The sequence below is a fragment of the Bubalus kerabau genome, chromosome 1 (genome assembly GCF_029407905.1).
Source record: "Bubalus kerabau isolate K-KA32 ecotype Philippines breed swamp buffalo chromosome 1, PCC_UOA_SB_1v2, whole genome shotgun sequence".
Classification (NCBI taxonomy): Eukaryota; Metazoa; Chordata; class Mammalia; order Artiodactyla; family Bovidae; genus Bubalus; species Bubalus kerabau.
This window is the reverse complement of record NC_073624.1, coordinates 175,249,768-175,271,222: the sequence shown is the minus strand read 5'-3', so window position 1 is coordinate 175,271,222 and position 21,455 is coordinate 175,249,768. Positions and strand designations below refer to the sequence as shown.

The 21,455-nt window shown below is 56.0% G+C and overlaps 3 protein-coding genes and 1 long non-coding RNA gene across 19 annotated transcripts in view; all 4 read left to right on the top strand.

The window, feature by feature from the left end:
* The window catches only part of MYO9B (myosin IXB), a 108,220-nt gene extending 98,732 nt beyond the window's left edge, over positions 1-9,488 (top strand). For 5 of the 15 annotated variants that reach the window (XM_055541809.1, XM_055541804.1, XM_055541808.1 and 2 more), the window contains 14 exons: positions 434-532; positions 645-818; positions 927-968; positions 1,160-1,271; positions 2,154-2,224; positions 2,660-2,852; positions 3,209-3,337; positions 3,602-3,707; positions 3,990-4,121; positions 6,011-6,134; positions 6,625-6,672; positions 7,023-7,165; positions 7,837-7,964; positions 8,085-9,488. In XM_055541809.1, the coding sequence (XP_055397784.1) occupies positions 434-532; positions 645-818; positions 927-968; positions 1,160-1,271; positions 2,154-2,224; positions 2,660-2,852; positions 3,209-3,337; positions 3,602-3,707; positions 3,990-4,121; positions 6,011-6,134; positions 6,625-6,672; positions 7,023-7,165; positions 7,837-7,964; positions 8,085-8,500 (1,917 nt within the window). In that variant the 3' untranslated portion in view covers positions 8,501-9,488. Of the gene's footprint in view, positions 1-433; positions 533-644; positions 819-926; positions 969-1,159; positions 1,272-2,153; positions 2,225-2,659; positions 2,853-3,208; positions 3,338-3,601; positions 3,708-3,989; positions 4,122-6,010; positions 6,135-6,624; positions 6,673-7,022; positions 7,166-7,836; positions 7,977-8,084 lie in introns of all 15 variants that reach the window. The other 10 variants (XM_055541822.1, XM_055541830.1, XM_055541803.1 and 7 more) reach the window with 5 other exon arrangements.
* Positions 9,489-11,223: 1,735 nt separating this feature from the next.
* USE1 (unconventional SNARE in the ER 1) lies at positions 11,224-14,219 on the top strand. The gene is made up of 8 exons (XM_055541801.1): positions 11,224-11,386; positions 11,711-11,760; positions 11,897-11,975; positions 12,062-12,214; positions 12,733-12,745; positions 13,146-13,173; positions 13,600-13,774; positions 14,018-14,219. The coding sequence occupies exons 1-8, from the start codon at positions 11,246-11,248 to the stop codon at positions 14,198-14,200; spliced, it is 822 nt and encodes a 273-aa protein (XP_055397776.1). The 5' UTR covers positions 11,224-11,245; the 3' UTR covers positions 14,201-14,219.
* Positions 14,220-14,421: 202 nt separating this feature from the next.
* Positions 14,422-15,802, top strand: LOC129623984 (uncharacterized). The gene is made up of 3 exons (XR_008700717.1): positions 14,422-14,506; positions 15,107-15,139; positions 15,679-15,802. It is a non-coding gene; the product is annotated as an uncharacterized LOC129623984 (long non-coding RNA).
* Positions 15,803-17,852: 2,050 nt separating this feature from the next.
* OCEL1 (occludin/ELL domain containing 1) lies at positions 17,853-20,279 on the top strand. 2 transcript variants are annotated; one of them, XM_055566498.1, is made up of 6 exons: positions 17,853-18,088; positions 18,352-18,478; positions 18,600-18,799; positions 19,208-19,373; positions 19,609-19,662; positions 19,875-20,279. In XM_055566498.1, the coding sequence occupies exons 2-6, from the start codon at positions 18,401-18,403 to the stop codon at positions 19,995-19,997; spliced, it is 621 nt and encodes a 206-aa protein (XP_055422473.1). In that variant the 5' UTR covers positions 17,853-18,088; positions 18,352-18,400; the 3' UTR covers positions 19,998-20,279. The 2 variants fall into 2 exon arrangements, with proteins under 2 accessions (XP_055422473.1, XP_055422472.1); XM_055566497.1 differs by having other exon boundaries at positions 17,854-18,088; positions 18,302-18,478.
* The last annotated feature ends 1,176 nt before the right edge of the window (positions 20,280-21,455 follow it).

Sequence of the window (21,455 nt, the reverse complement as noted above, 5' to 3'; positions counted from 1 at the left end):
CAGCATTTGAGAGCTTCAGAGGGTGCCATCAGGCTGATAGGAACAATAAAGGGTTAAGATGATCAGGCTATGTGAGTCAGCCCCAGTCCTGGGCTGTGGCCAGGAGTAAGCGCCTGTGCCGGGCAGCAGGAAGGGCCCCGTTAAACCAGGGTTTCTCAGCCAGGGCTGAGTCTGCCCCTAGGGGACACTTGGTAACATCTGCAGATGGTTTTGGTTCTCACAACTGGGAAGTGTTCCCAGCACCCAGCGGGAGAGGCCAGGATTGCTGCTCGACACCCACAGTAAGTGATCCCAGAGAGAGCAGGGTTGACAGGAGGGCCCAAATGGTTCCCAGGGGAGCCAGGGAAGGACCTGGGACAGGGCAGAGCAGTGACCACCCAGATGCCTGGCTCCAGGCAACGCGGGGTCAGCGGGTCTCTCCCTCCCTCTCCAGGTGAATGACCTGCGTTCCCAGAAGACTCCCATTGAAAGCTTATTCATCGAAGCCACCGAGAAGTTCCGGAGCAACCTCAAGACCATGTACTCCGTGCCTGTACGTGCAGCCCAGCTCCGGGGAGGGGCCCCGAGGCAGCCCCCACCCCTCCCCAGCCTGGGCCCCGCCATCAGTCCGTCCTACGGGAGGGTCACAGCCTGCGTTCCCACAGAACGGGAAGATCCACGTGGGCTACAAGGACCTCATGGAGAACTACCAGATCGTCGTGAGCAACCTGGCAGCTGAGCGCGGCGAGAAGGACACCAACCTGGTCCTCAACCTCTTCCAGTCGCTGCTGGATGAGTTCACCCGCGGGCACACCAAGAACGACTTCGAGCCTCCCAAGGTCGGTGCGGCCGCTCCGTGTGCGTGAGGGTCCCTGTGCTGGCATGTCACTGCGGGGGGGTGTCCCCAGGGGGCTCCATGCAGACCTGGCCTTTGTGCTCTCTCACAGCAGAGCAAAGCTCAGAAGAAAAAGCGGAAGCAGGAACGCGCTGTGAGTATGCCCGTCCTCGCGTGCATGGGTGTGTGTGTGTGTGCGTGCGCACGCACCCAGGGAAGCATGCGTTTTCCCACCCAGCCCTAAGGGATCCCCATCCTGAGATGCCATGGGAGGCATCCCCACCAAATGGTGCCCTGGTGCCTCCGGGGGTGCAGCTGCCCACTCAGCACCCCCCGCCACCCCAGGTCCTGCAGCACAATGGGCACGTGTTTGTCAGCTACCAAGTGAGCATCCCCCAGTCCTGTGAGCAGTGCCTCTCCTACATCTGGCTTATGGACAAGGCCCTGCTCTGCAGCGGTGAGTGCCCCTCCCCTGGCCCCCTGCCCCATCGCACCCCCTGACCTACCCCCAGGCCCCCCCGGATGCCCACCCCACACCCTCTGACCCCCACCCCGACTACATCCCCAGCCCCTCACTGTGGGGCTTCAGCCCAGCTACAGGACCGCCCCCAGACTTCCCTGGTGGTCCAATGGTTAAGACTCCGCCTTTCCAATGCAGGGGGCACAGGTTTGATTCCTGGTCAGGGAAGTTCCACATACCACAGGATGTGGCCGAAAATAAATACACAGAAAAAAAGAACAGTGCCCCTCACCACGGGGCAGCGAGGCCGCACCTCACCCACTCATACCCCACCGCTACTGTCATGCTGGGTCAGAGGCCAGTCCTCAGCCGACCCCAAGGCCTCCCCCAACTCCGCAGCCACCCCTATGCACGCCCACCTGGCCAAGTCCCCCTGGGCCGTATTTGTTCTTGTTGCCCTCGCTGCCCGAACTGCCAGCCCCTCCTCATGTGCCAGGCAAGGCCAGTCAATCCCCACAGGGACCCTGAGAGACAAGTGCAGCCCAGAATGACCCAGCTGGCCCCCAGTCGGGCAGCCAGGAGGTGACCAAGCCTGGGTGGGAACCCAGTCGTCCCCTGGAAGCCCAGGCCAGGTCAGACAGGCCTCTAGCACGTCTGTCTTCCTGCCAGAACCAGTCAGGGCTGGCTTTCCTTCCAGGCCAGGGTAATTTCCTCTCCCCTCGGCCCGTGTGAGGAGCAGCCTGCCACCTCATGTCCATAATAAATGCCCAGGTGGTTGTCACTCTCCCAAGACCCCGGGACAGGCAGCCACAGGACCCCGAGTCCCTGAGGCCCTGTTGGTGACCACCCTCTCCCACCACCCCTGCCATGACCTCCTAGTGTGCAAGACCACCTGCCACAAGAAGTGTATGCACAAGATTCAGGCCTGCTCCATCGTATGCGGGAAGAAGGTGAGCCTGCTGAGGCCAGGAACTTTCCAGAACATCCGAGGGAGGCTGTCCTGAGAGATGCAGGGGAAAGGCTGGTCATCAGGCTGGAGCACAGAGCTGGCGGCGGGGCGCTGGTCCTGTCAGCCCCCGGGGCCCCCCCAAAGCTGGGGGTGGGCTTGTGCGCATCTCAGACCCCGGCCCCACTCCCCCTGCCACCAGAGGCAGGGAGACCCCTCCCCTGCACACAGGGGAGGTGGGGTCCTCAGTGCTGCACTGCGCACTTCACTTAGAGACCGCTTGCCAGCGGCCATCAAGGGACCTCCACAGCCCAGCACCTCTGGCGGGTCTGCAAGGGAGAATGAGGGGCAGGGAGGGACGGAGGCCACAGAGGAGGCCCAGGGGATGACAGGGAAGGCATCCAGCCCAGGCCTGACCCGTCCCCACTCCCCATCACAGACCGACCCAGGCGCTGAGTCGGGCCACTTTGGCGTGTGCGTGGACAGCCTGACCAGCGACAAGGTCTCAGTGCCCATCGTGCTGGAGAAGCTTCTGGAACACGTGGAGATGCACGGCTTGTACACTGAGGGCCTCTACCGCAAGTCGGGTGCCGCCAACCGCACAAGGGAGCTCCGGCAGGCGCTGCAGACAGGTAGGTGCTGGGGGAGGTGGGTGGGCTTCCCTGGTGGCTCAGACAGTAAAGAATCTGCCTCCAGTGCAGGAGACCCGGGTTCCATCCCTGGGTTAGGAAGACGCCCTGGAGAAGGAAATGACAACCCACTCCAGTATGCTTGCCTGGGAAATCCATGGACAGAGGAGCCTGGTGGGCTACAGTCCATGGTGTCGCAAAGAGTCAGACACGACTGAGCAACTGAGCATGCATGTGGGAGGTGGGTGCTGGGGGAGGAAGGGGACGGAGCCAGGTAAGTGTCAAGGGCAGGAGGGCGCCACCTGGGGCTCCAGGCTCAGCCTTCCTCACGCTCACCGGCCTGTGCGCCCACCCTGCAGACCCCATGGCAGTCAAACTGGAGAACTTCCCCATCCACGCCATCACCGGGGTGCTCAAGCAGTGGCTGCGGGAGCTGCCCGAGCCGCTCATGACCTTCGCCCAGTATGGTGATTTCCTCCATGCCGTCGGTGAGTCCCCGCCACTGTGGTGAGGGCGGGCAGTTGGTCGAGGGCAGGGGTCAGAGGCTTGAGCCTCGGCTATGGCCAATCAGGGAGGAGGGACCCCCGTCTCCCCAGCTGAGAAAACAAGGCCTTGGCTGGGCCCAGGACCGCTCTGTGGCCCTGCCTCCTTGCCACACACACTGCCCCAGGCCCTACACAATGGGAGGCTGCAGGCGCCCTGGGGCCCATCGAGCGGGGGCCACAGGGCGCTGACACCCGGGACCCTCCTAGAGCTCCCAGAGAAGCAGGAGCAGCTGGTTGCCATCTACGCCGTCCTGGAGCACCTGCCAGAAGCCAACCACAACTCCCTGGAGCGGCTCATCTTCCACTTGGTCAAGCAAGTGCCCGTGCCCTATTTGCCGGCTGTCTGGGGAGTGGGGTCCCAGCGAGAGCGCCGCCGTAGCGTTCTCTGGGCTGGCGTGCCCTGGTGGTTCCCTGCCAAGGCATGAGCCTGTGTTGGGAGGTCCAGCTTTTTTGTGGACCCTTTTCTCCGCCCCGCAGAAACCAGCATTTCTCACCTCCCACCTGTGGCAGCACTTTCCCCACAGTGGCCCCCAGCCTCTGGACTCTGGTTTGGGATCTCCCCGCAGCCACCCCCTAACTGCCGCTTGCCACACAGGGTGGCCCTGCTCGAGGACGTGAACCGCATGTCACCCAGCGCGCTGGCCATCATCTTTGCACCCTGCCTCCTGCGATGCCCCGACAACTCAGACCCCCTGATCAGCATGAAGGATGTCCTCAAAATCACCACGTGAGTGCCAGGACCGGGCAGCCCCCACCCCCAACACACACCCAGAGCAACCCAGCCCGGGACCCCACAACTGAACAGGACGGCCCGCTCTAGAATCCTAGGATGGCCTAGCCTCGGTACCATGTAAAGGTGCCTGCAGAGAAATACCCCAGGGGACTTTGCACTCCCAATTCAGGGGGCCCGGGTTTGATCCCTGGTCAGAGAACTAGATCCCGTGTACTGCAACTAAGACATAGTGCAACCAAACACACACACAGACACACACACACACAGACACACACACACATACCCAGGAGGACTTCCGGATTCCTCACTGAATACAGAATCCCCCTGTAATGCAGGAGACACAGGTTCAGTCCCTGGGTGGAGAAGGTTCCCTGGAGAAGGAAATGGCAGCCCCCTCCAGTATTCTTGCCTGGGAAATCCCATGGACAGAGGAACCAGGCGGGCTACAGTCCATGGGGTTGCACAGAGTCAGACACGACTTAGCACCTAAACCACCACCACCACCCCAGGAGGTGTCCTGAGCACTGGGGTCCTACATGGACTTCATTTGCTCTCTCTACCCTTCCTTCTTTTCTTCTGAAGTCATGTAGGAAGTCATACTAAACCCAAACTCCTGGCAAAGTCCACATGTGCGCTGGCTGCTGTGATGGGCAAACAGCGCTCTTGTGACAGACAAGGGCAAGAAGCAGCCGGGCCTTGTGGGGGCATCCTGAGGCTGACACACGTCCAGACGCAGGAGGAGGCCTGGCAGCATCTCCCCTCCAGCAGCAAGAGCATCACTCCTGAGTTCTTTTGAGGGTGAAAACCCAAAAACCGGGGAGAAATGCCTCATCCCCAGTCCAGGGTGAGGGACAGATGGTGAACCCCACATTCCCAGCCTCTGGGAGCAGTGGGAACCGGCAGCAAAAAGGAGCAATTGTCTCAAGGTCCCTTCTTCCCACCAAATGATCTTCAAAATTCTCAGAAAGTTCTTCAGGAGGGTGGACTTCCCTGACAGTCCAGTGGTTAAGACTCCAAGCTTCCAACACAAGGGGCTCAGGTTCGATCCCTGGTCAGGGAACTAGGATCTCACATGCTGCACAGTATAGCCATAAAAAATTAAAATGAATGAAAGAAAAAGGACTCAGAAGGGTGTCAGCAGATGTCCATCACTAAGAGGATACTGTTTAGGCAGTGAGTTGTAAAAGGAAGAGCTTGTCACCCAGGGTGGTGTCACTGAGGCGAACACAGGCAGGCCTGAGGGCTGTGCCTGACTGTGCGCCCCCCCAGGCGTAAACAGCATCTGGCAGGCAGAGGGGAGAGCCCACTGAGGCCCTAACACTGTGCGGGCAGCCCTGTGGTGTTGACAGATTTTCTTCCAGCACGGAACTTGGTACTTTTTTTTTTTTTTTTTTAATCTGTGATTGACAGTAGGAGACCTGTCCTGACTGCCTCTCCATCCAAACTGACCCCATCCCATCCCACCACGCCCTCCCTGCCCTGGTATTGACCATTCCACCGGCCAGCAACCATTCCAGGCTGGCCTGACCACTGAGCGAATGTATCTTGGGTCACAACTGACTTCTAGAGCCCTTGGGGCCAGCTGCCTACAGCCCATGGGGTAAACGGCCCACATGGTACTCTACTTCCTCCTTCAAAGCAGGAGGCTTATTTAGACGGATTCAGCCTCAGAGAGGTGGGGTGAGCTGCACGAGATAACACAGTGAGTGAACCAGGGCCACGATGGGAGCCACAGCCTTGCCTGTGGCCCTGCCTGGTCTCTGGGTCTCTGTCTCAGCCACCATGCCCCAGTCTTGGGCCAGCATCTCTCTATATGTGGGGCCCTCACGTTGGCCATTCCCCGCCCCCATCCCGGGCCGGTAGCTGAGCAGCCTTCTCCACAGGTGCGTGGAGATGCTGATCAAAGAACAGATGAGAAGGTACAAAGTGAAGATGGAGGAGATCAACCAGCTGGAGGCTGCTGAGAGCATGGCCTGCCGAAGACTTTCTCTGCTGCGCCAGAATGCTGTGAGCTATGCCGGGCGGGGCTTTGGTGGGACGGAGCTGGACGGGGGCGGGGTTTGGGCGGTGGGCGGAGTCTCACTTGTCTGCCCAGCGCACACTTCCAGCACACATCCTTGGCCACAGTCAGCCTGACCTGGGGCCTCGTGGCAGCATGGTTAGGGGCCAATTCCTCACCTCGGCCAAAAGACCACCATCCTAGACCAGCCTCAAGGTCGGCTGTTCCTCTCAGCAGTGAGGGAGAAACCTGTCACCTACTTGGTAGGGCTCTTGGTCATTCTCCAGCCGCAACCCTAGGCCCCGCCCACAGGGAAACTCCCACAGCAGAAGAGGCTTGGGGTGAGGGGGGCGGATAGGAGGATAAGGGGCCAGTCTCAGGCTCCTGTGGGAGGACCCTGTCCTTGTCCCCACAGTCAGACATGCCTTATGCCCATGACTAACACTTATGCCCTGGTCGTGGCCCTGTGTGGTCACCCTCTCTTCATCTCTCCCCCAGCCATGGCCTCTCAAACTGGGGTTTTCGTCTCCCTATGAGGGGGTCCTGGTATGTACACCTACGGTCCGTCCTCCTCACATGTCTCCCGGTGCGGTGCATGCTGGGGTTCCTCTTGGCCCCTAGGGTCCTCGTAGAATAGGCCGAGCGTGTCCTAACCTCCGGAAGTGCATGCTGGGGGAACTTCATTGCCTGCTGATCGCCTGTGCTGAAGACAACTAATCAGCCAAGTACTGGCCATTGGGTCCCCGCATGATCCCCAGAGAAGCCTCACTAAGCCTAGGTTTCCACGTCAGAACTAACCTCCCCCAGAGCTGCTCGTACCACCCTGTCCCCATCTGCAAGCACTGATCTCCCACCCACCCAAAGGGGCTGGCCAGACATGCTGCATCTCTTTGCAGATTAAGAACCCCAAGGCCCGGGGGAGCAGCAGCAGTGGCCCGGAGGAGCTTGGGGTGCTGCAGGAGGAGGAAGCAGCTGGTGGCGATGAGGATCGGGAGAAGGAGATCCTAATCGAGCGGATCCAGTCCATCAAAGAGGAGAAGCAAGTGTCTCTCTGATCCCTCACCACCCTCAGCTGCCCTATCTGGTCTCCGTCCACTGGCCCCTCCACTAGAGGGGGTCTGGCTGTTAGGAGGTTGATGGGCTAGGCTCAGCCCTGTGGTCCAGGGTCCATCTCTTGGGGCACTGCTGTCCTATAACACTGCCTAGGACTGTTTAAACCCCCCACTTGGCCATCATGGTGGTCCACAGGGAGAGGAGAGGACACAGGGATGATGCCTGAACCTAAAATTGGCCTCAGCTAGGGTGATCCACCAATTTATTGTCCAGTCAGGGTGGAAGTATGAACAGAGATGCAGTTGACAAATTATGCCAGGAGGTCGGGTGTAATCCGGGCCACCTGGGCACCCTGTCCTTAGGAGTAGGCTGGGGCACTCCAGACAGAAGGGACAGCATGTGCTAAGGTCCTGAGACAGAAACTCCTTGCTAGCTAAGTCACAGATGCCTGGTTTCCCTCCAGTCTGACCCTTTGCTCACATGAACTTCACTGAGCCAGGGGCATCTGGGGTGGGGTGGGGTTTGGGATGCTAGGGAGCAGAGAGTCCCATCGAGGAGCAGAATAACCTACTCTGTCCCCTACTGGCCTGGCACTTTTCCACGGGGCAGTCCTTCACCATGGAGCAGCCTTGGACACTGTGACCCCTTCATCCCCAGGGAGGACATCACATATCGGCTGCCAGAGCTGGACCCTCGAGGCTCCGATGAGGAGAACCTGGATTCAGAGACATCGGCCAGCACCGAGAGCCTGTTGGAAGAGCGGGCTGGGCGGGGGGCCTCGGAAGGTCAGTATTAAGGTAGAGTCTGCTTTTTTCCTTCCCGTGTCCACACCCAGCAGGCCCCCGGGCGAGGGTCCATCTGCCGGTCCTGAAGCTGCAGTAACCCTGCCATCTGTCTCTCAAAAGGGCCCCCTGCGCCTGCTCTCCCCTGCCCCGGCGCGCCCACCCCGAGCCCCCTCCCTGAGGCGGCCGCCCCTCCTCGACGAAGGCCGTTGTCCTTCATGACGGTCAGAGTGAAGACCCCCCGGCGGACCCCGATCATGCCCACGGCCAACATCAAGCTTCCGCCTGGCCTGCCCTCCTATCTCCCTGGCCGGGCGCCTGGTACCCAGGAAGCTGCCACCATGGTGAGGCGCCGAGAGCCACCGGCCCGCCGCCCAGACCAGGTACACTCCGTGTATATCACACCAGGCACTCACCTGCCCATTCAGGGCCCTCAGGAGCCCCTGGACAAGGATGACCGGCCACCTGGGGCCAAGCGGAGGTATTCGGATCCCCCAACCTACTGCCTGCCCTCTTCCTCGGGCCAGGCCAATGGCTGAGGGCCCTCAGCTGCCAGCATCCGCACATCCAAGGGTGGCCCAGTCCCCGAGCTGGGCACCGGAGCTCCAGAGCCAGCATTCAGCAATCTGAGAAGGATCCAGAATGGAAAGCTCCGAGAGTGATGTGAGGTGGGCACTGGCTCCAAGTGAATTCAGGCGGGGGAGAGGCCGGCTGAGGCCTGGCCACCCTTGCTGAGCCCCCACGTCACACTGAGGCGCCCGATCAGAGCACCGAATCATGGCAGGCAGCCCAGCATCTCCCAACTCCCCTTTTGTACGTTTTCAAGGTCACTGTTTCTTTGTGTGTGGTTTACATAAGTTTAAACTGTAACAGCCTTAACAGAAGACCAAATTGTTTTTATATGTGTATGTACAAACTTTTATATTAACTCCCTGCATCTTCCTTATAACCTGGATGTGAGTCTTCAGAGCAAGCCCACACAGCCGCCAAGCTTCGGAGGCTCAGACCCACGCTGAGGGACAGCTGAGGGGGCCGAGGGCAAGGACTCTGCATGAGGGGTTTGGACACTTGTGGCCCCTGACTGCCCCATACTGCGGCCCGGCCAGTGGCTATCTGGCCCATTCAAGGGAACAGTGGAGCCTTCCGTGGTGATCAAGACTGTTGGCTAGAGCCAGGACACACGGTGGTAGGCAGCCTCCACTCCAGGCACCACAGACCTCACATTATTCCAGGGATACGCGAATGTGGCCATCACTCCTCGGTCTGTTGTGCCCCGGACAGAGAAGACCACCTTGGCACTGCCCGCCCCATGTGGCAGAACAGGAGCCCGTAACTCAGGACCGTTCACGGGTGGGGAGGGCAAGGCCTGGGCTTGTGTGTCTGCAAATCTACAGTGACAGTCTGGGCATCTGCAGAGAGGGGGATTCCCCTCTCAGGCTCAGCCCACTCTCCCAGCACCTGGACACACGGTGCCAGGTCTTGGACAAGAGACACCCACAGGCCATGTGAAATAAAGAAAAAGTGCCTAAGAGGTGTCTGTATTCAGTTTCTACTCAGACCGGCTCAAGGGTGGGGGTGGGGGTCAGACATGCAGCCTCAGCCAAAAATGGCGATGGTGCAGAGCAAGGATTGAGCCCCTTTGTCTGGGAGGACTTCCATCATTCCTCCAGCCAACTCCTGTTGGAATTTCACATAAGCGAGGTGGGCTTATTTTTTGGCTGTGCCATGCAGCTTATAGGATCCTAGTTCCCTGACAGGGATCAAACCCACACCCCCTGCAGTGGAAGCTTGACCGGACCACCAGGGGAATCCCTGGAAGTGCTTTTTATTGGTCCAGAAAGCTGAGGAAGCAGGCAGCTCATGGTAGAGTCACAATGGAGAGCCTGCTGTCCTGGGAGCTGCCTCCTGTCACACCTAGCCCCTCCCCAGCAGGGGCTTAAATGTCAGCTGAAGGGGCCACCTGCCGGGGGTAGGGAGTCGGTCCTGGTGGATCCACTAGAGCCTGAAGCAACAGCACCACCACCATCACCACCAGTAGAGAAGCTCCCAGGTTGCAACCAGATCAGCCGTTGTAACTGGTTGGTAGATGGGGTTTGTAGGTGTGCGGGAGTTAAGAGACTGTGACAGACCTGAGTTTAAGTGGCACATGCTGAAGTTGGTCTAGTCCAAGGCCACACAGCTGGGATGGGGTGGCCTGGGATTCAGACCCTGCCCTGTCTGGCTCATGCATGTCTGGATGTGTGCTCAGTCATGTCCGACTCCTTGCCACCCCATGGACTGGAGCCCACCAGGCTCCTCTGTCCATGGAATTTCCCAGGCAAGCATACTGGAGTGGGTTGCCATTTCCTTCCCCAGGGGATATTCCTGACACAGGGGTCGAACCCCCGTCTCCTGCACTGACAGGTGGATTCTTTATCACTGAGCCACTTGGGAAGCCCTGTCTGGCTCTAGAGCCGCTCCCCGGCACCACCACCCCCAGCTCGCCACCCCATCAAAAACCTGAGTTTGAGTTTAGACTCATCCACGGTACTTACAGGGCACCAAAGCCACTGATGTGACCTGAACACAGGTAACCTGAAGGATGGGGAGATAGTTGAGGGATGTACGCCAGACTTCAGCCCCTATGATGTCCCCATCCTCACTCGGAGGGCCCACAGAGGGAGACTCGAACAAGGGGTCTTGACTTCTTGAGGACGCGGGTGGGGTTCTGTCCACGGGGGTCTGGGCGTTGAGGGTGACCCAGCCACACCTCACGCTCCCAGGTTTAGCTCATGTCACTGCCAGACTAACCGTTTCCCAATAGGGGGAACAGGTCCAGAAAAAGTTAAAAAACTCGCAAAAGGCTACGACGGGAGGTGGAGTCAGGGTCAGGGCTGGGACCGGAAATAATAGCCCCTAAGTCTTAGATTCCCAAGTCCCAGGTCAGGGCCTCTCCTCGTGAATTCAGAGAAGACTGCCTGGATGCAGAAGGCTCAGAATGGGAAAAACTCAGGAAGGAGTGGAGAGAAGGGTACGAATTTTGAGGGGGGGAGTAATGAGCACTTCACGCTTTGCATGTGGGTCTTCTGGCACCGAAGGACTTGATCCTTTCAACCTTTCCGGAAGGATCAAGACGCTCGCAAGAATAAGCAAGCGATTCATCCCGGACTAAATGCAGACGGGATGGTGTCTCACATTGAAACAAGACATTACTTCCGCCACCCTAAACAAGAATGGGACAGCAAACAAACAGGGCACTTCCGACCGGAAAGAGGCCACTGAAGGCACTTCCGCCATCTCTTAAGATGGCGCCGGCGGAAGGGGCGGAGTACCACTGGGTGGTGATGGCAGCGTCGAGGCTGGAGCTGAACCTGGTGCGGCTGCTGTGCCGCTGCGAGGCGATGGCAGCGGAGAAACGGGACCCGGACGAGTGGCGTCTAGAAAAGGTAGGGAATCTCGTGTTTCCTCGTAAACCCCGAATCCAAGAGAGTGGTCCCCGCAGCTGGAGGCCACCGGGCCCGACTCCCCCGCCTCGCCAGCCAGCGTGGCCACGCCCCTTCCGGTTGGTTCCGGCCACGTCCACCTGCTGCTCTCCCGCCTTGTCCCTGGGGCTCAACTGGTCCCGCCCCCTGATAATTGGCTCCTCCTATTTCAACCCCGCCCCCATCCTGGCCTCGCCCCTTGTTGGCTCTGATCTCTCTGAGCAGGATGTAGGGGTCGGGGGGCGGGCGGGGAGGACTGGGCTGACACCCCCCACTTTTTGTCCCCAGTACGTGGGAGCTCTCGAGGACATGCTGCAGGCCCTGAAAGCACAGGCGAGGTGAGTGCAGGCGGCCACAAGTGGTTCAAAATTGAGTCTCCTACTGGAGACCAAGAACCCTGGTCTCCAGTTCCCGCTAAGAACCTCCCCTCAACTGGGCACAGTAGGCTTTCCTTTTCCTCTCCTCCCCTTCCAGCAAACCGGCTTCCGAGGTGCTCAATGAATATTCTCGGAAGGTAGATTTTCTGAAGGGAATGCTGCAGGCGGAGAAACTGGTAAGCAGGGGCACTTCTGCCTGGTCAACCGTCATGGTCACCTGGGGCCTGCCCCTCTGGTGACTCCTCCCTTCCCGCTTCTGCAGACCTCCTCCTCAGAGAAGGCACTAGCCAACCAGTTCCTGGCCCCTGGCCGAGTACCAACTACAGCCAGGGAACGGGTACCCGCTACGAAGACAGTGCACCTACAGTCACGGGCTCGGTACACCAGTGAGATGCGGAGTGAGCTGCTAGGCACGGTAGGGCTCCCTCCCTAGTCCCCGGGAAACTTCAGTTGGGGACAGGACTTTGTGCATGGAGGTGGCCAGAACAACAAACACTTCCGGTGCAGGGACTAGGATACCGAACAGACAGGACCTGGACCATCAGACAAGGCTTCCCAACCGACAGGCATCGTGGCCAGGGCTTTACTAGATTAGTAAGAGTTTTGGTACAAGGCAAAAATGGTACATCTACACTTAAAAGCCCCAGAGTTGGCCCAGAGCAAGGTTTGGCCCCACCTCACCACACATCAGTGAGTTTTTTCAGCTGTGAAATAGGATGACAGATACTTCTATGAGCACTTTCTGTGGATCTGAAAAATACCCTTCAAAATATGAACCCTTGTTTTCAGTTTATAGATGAGAAAACTGAGCCTCAAAGGTCATAGGACTTGTCCAGGGTCCTGATTGAGGGTGGGGAGTTTCTGAAAGCAGAAAGGACAGGTCTGGGGGCATGGCATGGTTGGTGATTCTGTGCCTCTCCTTTTTTCCCACAGGACTCTAGTGAAGGTGAGACAGCATGAGCAGAACAGGACTCAAGGCCTGGGACAGATATGTATTCTTAGTGCCCCACATCTCTCGTGCCTAACCTGGCTCCCACAGGGTGTGCACAGCCCAGGGAAACTGTGCCCAGGGGGCTTACCATACTTGAAGGGGGTGTCAGGACAGAGGAAGGGGCCCTAGAGGAGACAGAGTTGGACACTCCCAGCCCAAGTGACTAAGGCTGGCTAGAGGGGGGACCTGGGGCCTGGGGGAGCCCTGATGAGGAAGACTTCCTGCACCTGCTGTGCAACAGACAGAAAGGGAAATGGCCTTGTGAGTAGCAGACACATCCTGGGCAATGGTCAGGAAACTGGAAAACAGCAAACCAATTCTTCCTTTTTGCCTGCTTGGCTTGTTTTGCTTTCAGAGCCCGAACTGGATGTGAGGAAGAGAACGTGAGTATCTTCAGCCCTTGGGCAGCATTGTGGGGAGAGGGGAGTTGGACAAAGCTTGGACCACTAAAGCACAACCATGAGCATCTAAACCACCAATCAGGGGATTCCCAGTGGTCCAGTACTGAGGACTGTGTGCTTTCACTGCCAAGGGCCCGGATCCAATCCCTGGTTGGAGAAAAAGATCCTACAGGCTGAGCGCTGCAGCCAATAATAATAATAAAATTTAAAAAAAAAAAAAAAACACTAACGAACAGCCACTTCTGAGGATGCTTTTCCCAGAAGCCAAAGCGAAAAAGGAGAAAGAGCCCCAAGCAGCGCAGTAGCTGGAACTACAGTCTCTAGGTCCCTTGAAAACATGTTGGTCTCTTCCCTCCTTCCCCCACCCCCTGATCTCATACCCACTGGTCTACCCATCTGTGGGGTCAGTGGGGCGTCAGGGCCCACACCAAGGGATGAGAAGCAGTCAGCAGCCGAGCTAGACCTCGTCCTGCAGCGACACCAGAACCTCCAGGAGAAGCTGGCAGAGGAGATGCTCGGCCTAGCCCGGAGCCTCAAGACCAACACACTGGCTGCCCAGAGTGTCATCAAGAAGGACAACCAGGTATGAGGACTCTGGGAACCCTAGAGCCTCTGGTTTGGGGCATCAAAGAAGGCTTCCCAGAAGAAGGTCCCTATGGCTGGGACTTAGCTGGATGAATAGGAGTTTAGTAGAAGTCAAAAATGGCATTCCCAGAAGAGGAAACAGCACTAGCAAGGGCCAAGAGGTATAGATTTACCCCACTGCAGTAGGAAGAGGCGACGCTTGGACCCAGTCCTGTTGACACTCCCCCTGCCTCACCCACAGACCCTGTCACACTCACTCAAGATGGCCGACCAGAACCTGGAAAAGCTGAAGACGGAATCCGAGCGGCTGGAGCAGCATACACAGAAGTCGGTCAACTGGCTGCTTTGGGCCATGCTCATAGTCGTCTGCTTCATCTTCATCAGCATGATCCTCTTCATCCGCATCATGCCCAAACTCAAATAAAGACTTGGCCTGGCCTGTGTCACCTGTGCTGTCTCTGCCCTCCACCCTGTCCAGGGGTGATACCTTTTGGGGTTGGCAACATGATGGGAAGGGCCTTGGAGCCCCATGAGAGCTGCAGAGGGTACAAGACCAGGGGAGGAAGGAGGTCAGGCAGCTCGGGGAGGTGAGTCACAAGCCTGCCTCCCATTTCTGCCCCCCCCCGCCCCCCAGGTACCTACTTCACACTGGACAAGGCAGGGCCCATAGGGGCCCCAAGAACTCCCAATCTGATGGAGTCAGAGCCAAACACATTCCTGTGGAGTCAAGGTAAGGTCTGGAGGGTTGGGGAGGAGTGGGCCCATGCCTGGAGGTCAGCCTGTAGGAAGGGTTGAAAAGTTGTCTTTTGAGCTGTGAACGACGCCAGGATTCTTGGCCTCTGGAAGAGATGAATTTGATCCAGAGCCAGTGACAAGGCTTGATCACTCAGAACTTTTGTGTAATAAAGTTTTATTAACTTGCTAGTTTTTAGCAAGAAGTTATATACCTATTAGCAAGCTGCTAATTAGAGAAAAGGAAATGTCTGAAAACTCAGAGTGGCACCAGGCCCGTCACCCACAACATGCATTTTGAGATAACACTGGCACAAGGTGAGTCATCCCGGGCCATACAACAGTTGACATGGGGACTTCCCTGGTGGCCCAGTGGTTAAGATTCTATGCTTCCAATGCAGGGGGCCCAGGTTCAGTCCCTGGTCAGGGAACTAGATTCCACATGCCTCAACTAGACCTCTTGTGACCAAATAAATTCTTTAAAAAAAATTGACATGAATCTTGAGAAAGGCAGATTTCCAAGCAAATACATAGTTGCATTAACATAGCTTAAGAGAACATTTCCATGAGTAAAACATACTGGTTTTCTGAGTTTTAGGCAGAACCTACTTGATGAAAGACAGAGTCTAAGGTAAGTACATAGTTCATTAACATAGCTTAAGAAAAACATTTCCATAAGAAAAATGCATTGGTTAGCTCAAGGTTTGAGAAAAGTTAATTTCAGGTGGAACCAGGTGTCATCATGGCAACACAAAATTTTTAAAGAAACCTTTTAATTTTGCATAGAGAAGGGGAAAATGTCTGACACTTGTAGTTTGTTTCCTCCTGCCACTTGAGAGAGAGAAAAAAAAAATGACACTTGCAACCTATTTCCTCCATCTGGGGACCCCTAGCCTTCCTGCCTATTACCCTCTCAGGGTGTCAGTGCTGGGCTTTCCTTGGGATTCAAAGTGGTAATTCAGAGACAAGGCTTAGCCCAGCCACAGCCGAAAACCTCAGGACACTGCAGATGCTTCACACAGTCACTAAGCAAACACAAGAAAATCAGTGGCAACCCTGCCTGCCCAGGTCATAGTTTGGGTGGGCATTGGAGTTGGGACCCTGGAAGGGATCATGGAGTATGAGTCCAGAGGAATTATGGGTCCTGGGTTCTGTTTATCCCCACTCCAGATGTCAAGAGCAAAGTCTGTGAGAAGGGTGACTGAAGAAGCTTGGAAAGGAAGGGTGGACAGAAGGTGCCTGTCCCAGACCATCAAGGCATGAGCACTGGAACATGCATGGAGTTGTGCATGTGGGCCCCACCCCCACTCCACAGCATAGGTGTAAAACCACCACTAATACCTTTTAAAATTCTGCTGGCCGTTTTTACAGCTTTATGAAAGCTCTAGTGGCAACTTTTTAAAAATAGACCATAAGAAGGAGGCTCATGCTTGTGACTCAGAGATGGTTCAGTATTAGGAAGCATGTTAATAGCCATATTAATGCATCAGGAAGCAAAATCATAGAGTGAAATGGTACCTTGTACTGTTCACAGCATCCATTACACAAAGTCTCAATTAAAAATAATGAGCATTTCCTCACTGAACGGAAAAATCTCAAGCCAAAGGCAGTGTTGAGTTTAATGGGCAAATACTAGAAGTTTTACCGTCAAAGTGAAGAAACTAAACTGAGGTGGAGTGGAGGGATACTCACAGTCCACCCATCTCCTCCAATGATGTAATATTGTCTAGAGGTGCTAGTCAATGCAACTAGACAACAAAAAAAATGAAAGAAGTAAAATTACTCATATAAGATAAATTTATTTGTCTATATAAAAAGATCCAAGCAAACTAAAAGAGCTAGCTATTTCAGTAAGAAAATTTAGTAAACCAACAAGAGGGTTAATTAATATTCAATTTCCTATATGCAAAAAACAAAGTTGCAAAATATATTGGAAGATCCCATTTATAACAGTAACAGTAAAGATACACTATCTGGTTAAATCAACACCCTTAATATATAAAAAGCTCCTAAAAGCCAACAAGAAAAAAAAATTTGCAGGATATAAACAGGAAAACAAATACAATGGTTTCTGAATTTTTTCACTCACCAGATTAGGCAAGATTTAAAACTTTGAAAGTACATGTACAGGAAACTGTGATGCCATTGTGGTTGCAAGGGTTGTGGGAAAACCAGCTGATTAGAGCATTATTGGCACAAGCTCACTGAAAAACAACTTGACAACTGATGCTGTTCAGTCGCTAAGTTGTGTTCAGCTCTTTGAGGCCCTATGGACTTCAGCACCCCAGGCTCCTCTGTCCTCCACGATCTACCAGAGTTTGTTCAAAGTTATGTCCATTGAATCGGTGGTGCTATGTAACCATCTCATCCTCTGCCACCCTCTTCTTTTGCCTTCAAACTTTCCCAGCTTCAGAGTCTTTTCCAAGTCAGTTCAATCTTTTTGACAGTATCTCTCCAAATTACACAGGTCTCTTTCCCCCGTGGATTCTGGGAAGTTTCACTTCTAGGAATTTATCCTACATAAGCCTGCACAATTGGCCAAAGAAATGTGCCCTTGAATCTTTTTTCTATAGTATTGTCCGTAGTGAGGAAGATTTGTCATTGACTTCGAATCTTTCCGAAAGGAGATACAATTAACTGTGGCCTCTGGGAATAAGGGTGGGTAAGAAATTCAATCTGCGCAACGCTTCTTTTCCATGTGAATTCTCTAAACATGCCTCCAGTGCTTATTTAAAGAACTATTAAAAAAATATAACCGGTAAGTAAATAGATGCGATTCCCTGGTGGCTCAGACGGTAAAGCGTCTGCCCGCAATGCGGGAGACACGGGTTCGATCCCCGGGTCGGGAAGATCCGCTGGAGAAGGAAATGGTAACCCACTCCAGTACTCTTGCCTAGAAAATTCCATGGATAGAGGAACCTGGTGGGCTACAGTCCACGGGGTCGCAAAGAGTCGGACACGACTGAGCGACTTCACTCACTCACTCAAGTAAATAGATAAGTTGGTGCTGTTGTTCAGTGGCTAAATCGTGTCGGTCTCTTTGCGACCCCATGGATTGCACCACGCCAGGCTCCCCTGTCCTCCATTGTCTCCCGGAGTTTCCCCAGACTTCTGTCCATTGAGTCGGTGATGCTGTCTTACCATCTCATTCTCTGCCGAAAGTTCTCCAAATAAACTGAGGGTCAGAAAGGGTGAGTTACCGGCCCTAAACACACAGCAGCTAGCTTTCTCCGTCCGTCTCCTCGCCAAGGTGTGGGTCCGCTTCCGGGTTCCCCCGGCCCGCCCCCTCACCACCAGCCCCGCCCTATATACCGAGGCCCCTCCCCTGGCCCGCGGAGCGACCCAGCCAGTGGACTCCAGGCTGTAGTTAATGCACCACACGGACTTCGGGAGCGGACCTAGAGTCGGAGCCCCAAACGCTGGGACAGGTGACCCCAGGCAGGAGTGGTTCGTGCGGCCCGCCACCGGACCGGAGATCCCAACGGTCTTCTCGGGGGCGCTGTCCCTGGGCTCCACCTAGCCCTGGGGGAGAGATTGCGGGCCGCGCCGAGGTTAACGCGAGCCAATCCTGGGCTGCGCGGTACGTAACGGATTATTTGCATAGCGCTCTTCCGGGTTACGCAGCCGGCGGCGGGGTCTGGGGCTCTTTGAGGCCAATGGCGTGAGTCTATGCAAATGAGGGCGGAGATGGAGAAAGCGTAATGGGTAAAGGAGTTGGCCGCTCCGGGAGCCGCCTCCCAGTGAGTTCTCCCACCGTCCCACCTCCAATTATGTCCCCCTGCTGTGTCCACAGTCCGCCCGCCGACCATCCCCGCCACGCGCGGTTCACGGCTCTCCCCGCAGGACCCGCACACCTGCCCGGGGACGCCGGAGCGGCGCCGTCCCCAAGCCAATGCCCACCCGAGAGCCCCCCCAGACCCATGGCTCCCGGGGGAACCTGCAGACCCGTCCGCCTGGCCCTGGTCCTCCGGTGAGTCTATAAGGGAGGAGGGTTCCAAGGCCGAGCCCAGGCATAGGATTCATTTCCCCTCTTTAAGGGATGCCGGCTAACCCTCATTAACTCCAAACCATGATTCCTGCGCCTTCTGCAGCGGCTGGTGTCTAGAGGCCTCAAACCCAGCGCTCCCCGAACTGTGTACCAGCCCCAGCCCGGAGCCCACAGGACAAAGCCCAAGAAGATTGTATTTGAGGATGAACTCCCCTCCCGGGCCCTCCTGGGCACCAAGAAGTCTACTAGAGCCATCTGCGAGAGACATGTGCCTAGGCCCCACCCCGTGCCTGACTATGAGCTGTGAGTGGTTCCTAATTTCATGGAACAGGGAAGGGGCACTGAGGCTGGGGCTTTGACAAGCGAATAAGAGTTTGGTGGTTTAGTCACCAAGTTGTGTCTGACTCTTAGGACCCCATGGACTGTAGCCTGCCAGGCTCCTCTGTCCATGGGATTCTCCAGGCAAGAATACTGGAGTGGGCTGCCATTTCCTTCTCCAGGGGATCTTCCTGACCCGGGAATCAAACCTGGGTCTCCTGCAGATTCTTTACCAACTGAGCTACAAGGGAAGAGTAAGAGTTTACCAAATAGTAAAAAGAGAAGAAGGGCATTTAGGGCAGGGAGCCCAACAGAGACAAAGAAGAGCAAATTACAATGATTGTGAAAAAGAGCTCTTTCCACTCATACTTTGACCCCCTTTCAACCTGGTAGTAAGTACCCACCAGTGAGCACTGCAAAGGATCGGAGCCGCTATGCTGCAGTGTTTCAGGACCAGTACCCAGAGTTCTTGGAGCTCCAGCAGGAGGTGGGCTCTGCACAGGCAAAGCTCCAGCAGCTGGAGGCCCTGCTGAACTCACTGCCTGGACCCCGAAGCCAGGTCAGCACCAGGTGGAAACCCTCACCCTACATCCCTTGCAAGTGGCCTAAGCCTGGCCTCTGGAAGCCCAATGGGTTCAGATCTCTGGGCCTCTTCCTCGTCCAGGCTGGGCGGGCACCACATCACATGGGCCAGGGTCAGCCCTTGACAAGGTCCACCTTGTCTGAACCTCAGTTTCCCCATCCCTCCTTGGGTCCTGTGCTCCCTGAGCACCCGCTTCCTTCTCCCCTGGCAGAAGGAGGCCCAAGTTGCTGCCCGTGTCTGGAGGGAATTTGAGAAGAAGCAGATGGTGAGTCATGCCTCTTGAGTCCTACAGCCTGGCCTTTGCACCCCCCGCCCCCGCCACACACACATACTCACACTCCCATGAGGCTGGGCACTTGTGCCCAGTTTCATGGAAAGAAAACTAAGGTTCAGAGAGGAAAAGATGAAAGCTCAAGCAGCTTGAGAGGCATAGGCCAAGACTGCCATAAAGACTTCCCTGGATCTCACCCTGCTCAGGACCCCAGCTTCTTGGACAAGCAGGCTCGCTGCCATTACCTGAAGGGCAAGCTAAGGCACCTCAAGACACAGATCCAGAAATTTGACGACCAAGGAGACAGCGAGGGCTCTGTGTACTTCTGAGTGTCCTGGCGAATAGAGGGAACCATCAAAGTGGGGGGCCCTACACTGCCCTTCCTTCTCTTCTTCCCTCCTGATCTTTGCTGTTACTGTTGCCCCGCCTGGGGTAGCCATGCCTGATTTTAAATGCCTTCGCCTTTGAGGCCTAGATCTTATGGCCCCTCTTCCAGCAAGGCTTCCCAGAACCTCCTGCAGGACCTCCATGGAGACCCCACATCCCAGTCCATCCCCTGGAAGGGGGTCCTGCTCTCCATTCCAGTGGAATAAACATTTATTAAGTACCTACTGCCGCTTAAAACTCCTGGTTTCACTCGTCACCAAAAAATTGTTCTTCCTGAGCAAGGGAATTGGCCAGGGTCTCTGAGTAGACTGTGAACCCTAGTCTATCCAGGGGGCTCCAAGAGTCTCAAATGGCTTCCAAGCGTCTCCAAGAGTAGGAAGCTGAGGGGTCAACCGCTAGTGTCTCCTCCCCAGCCAGTAGGGTCCCCTAATGTCCATGCCGTGCCAGGCTCTGGGTAGCATGGATGGAGCACAGGTAGGACCAGGCTCCACGTGAAGCCCAGTGATGGTAGCCCAGGAGCTTTCTTTGAGCCTTGGCCTCCCAGAGCACAGGGGCAGTTAGGCAGGCTGCAGGCAAGGAAGGCAGTGCCAGCCTCTGGGTCACAGAGAGGTCTCAGCCCCAGGATTGGTCCTCAAGAACACATGTCCTCAGGAAGAGAGCCCACTGTGATAGAGCAAGGAGAGGGGGCTGGACCCCGACAGGTGTCCTGACAACCAGGGAGGCTCAAGATGTCTTCTTCCAGCAAAAGAGGTTTGGGTTTTGTAGAAGTTCAGCAATCAGGCCTGGACAAGCATCCAAGTCTCTGACCAACTGGAAGCAGGACAGACACCATGGTCTTGGTCAGTCCACAGATGTCCTATGAATCTGAGAAACAGTGCATTGCTGTCCAGCCGGCTGGAGTGGACATTCACTTATGCACAGGACCTCTCAGAAAACACCTACCCAGGGCAGAAACCAGCCCAGCTGCCAGTGGGAGAGCTTCATCCCATTCCAACCTCAGTCCCCTTCTGGGGACAGGGCATACCCAAGAGACCTTCACTCATTTGTTTCCGTCTTCCCAGATGTCCTCTGAGATGGACATGGGGGAGACGAGGGTTCCGATGGGGAACATTCTGGAGGGCTGAGGCTGCTTTATGGCTAAGCCCTAGCCCAACCTACAGGGTGAAACCCAGGTTCTTCCCTGTTTTCAAAGGACCATGATTGATAAATTTGTCTTCACTTGACAAGCCTTCAGTCAGGGCCAAAAGGTGCCACCCACCACCACCATCTGGGCCCTTTCTACCCATACCCTAGAGCCACAGTCCTGGCATAAATTCCACAGATGCCTTTCCTACTACAGAACTGGGCCACAACCTTCTGAGGCCGGGATGGCACGCCCCCTGGTGCCCTGCGTCACCCTA

Coding starts and splice junctions, on each gene's coding strand:
- OCEL1 (XM_055566498.1), top strand. CDS start 18,401: ATGCCCACCCGAGAGCCCCCCCAGACCCATGGCTCCCGGGGGAACCTG. Junction 18,800..19,207: donor CCCGTGCCTGACTATGAGCT/GTGAGTGGTTCC, acceptor TCAACCTGGTAG/TAAGTACCCACCAGTGAGCA. Junction 19,663..19,874: donor AATTTGAGAAGAAGCAGATG/GTGAGTCATGCC, acceptor CACCCTGCTCAG/GACCCCAGCTTCTTGGACAA.
- USE1 (XM_055541801.1), top strand. CDS start 11,246: ATGGCGCCGGCGGAAGGGGCGGAGTACCACTGGGTGGTGATGGCAGCG. Junction 13,174..13,599: donor CTGGATGTGAGGAAGAGAAC/GTGAGTATCTTC, acceptor CTGTGGGGTCAG/TGGGGCGTCAGGGCCCACAC. Junction 13,775..14,017: donor TCATCAAGAAGGACAACCAG/GTATGAGGACTC, acceptor CCTCACCCACAG/ACCCTGTCACACTCACTCAA.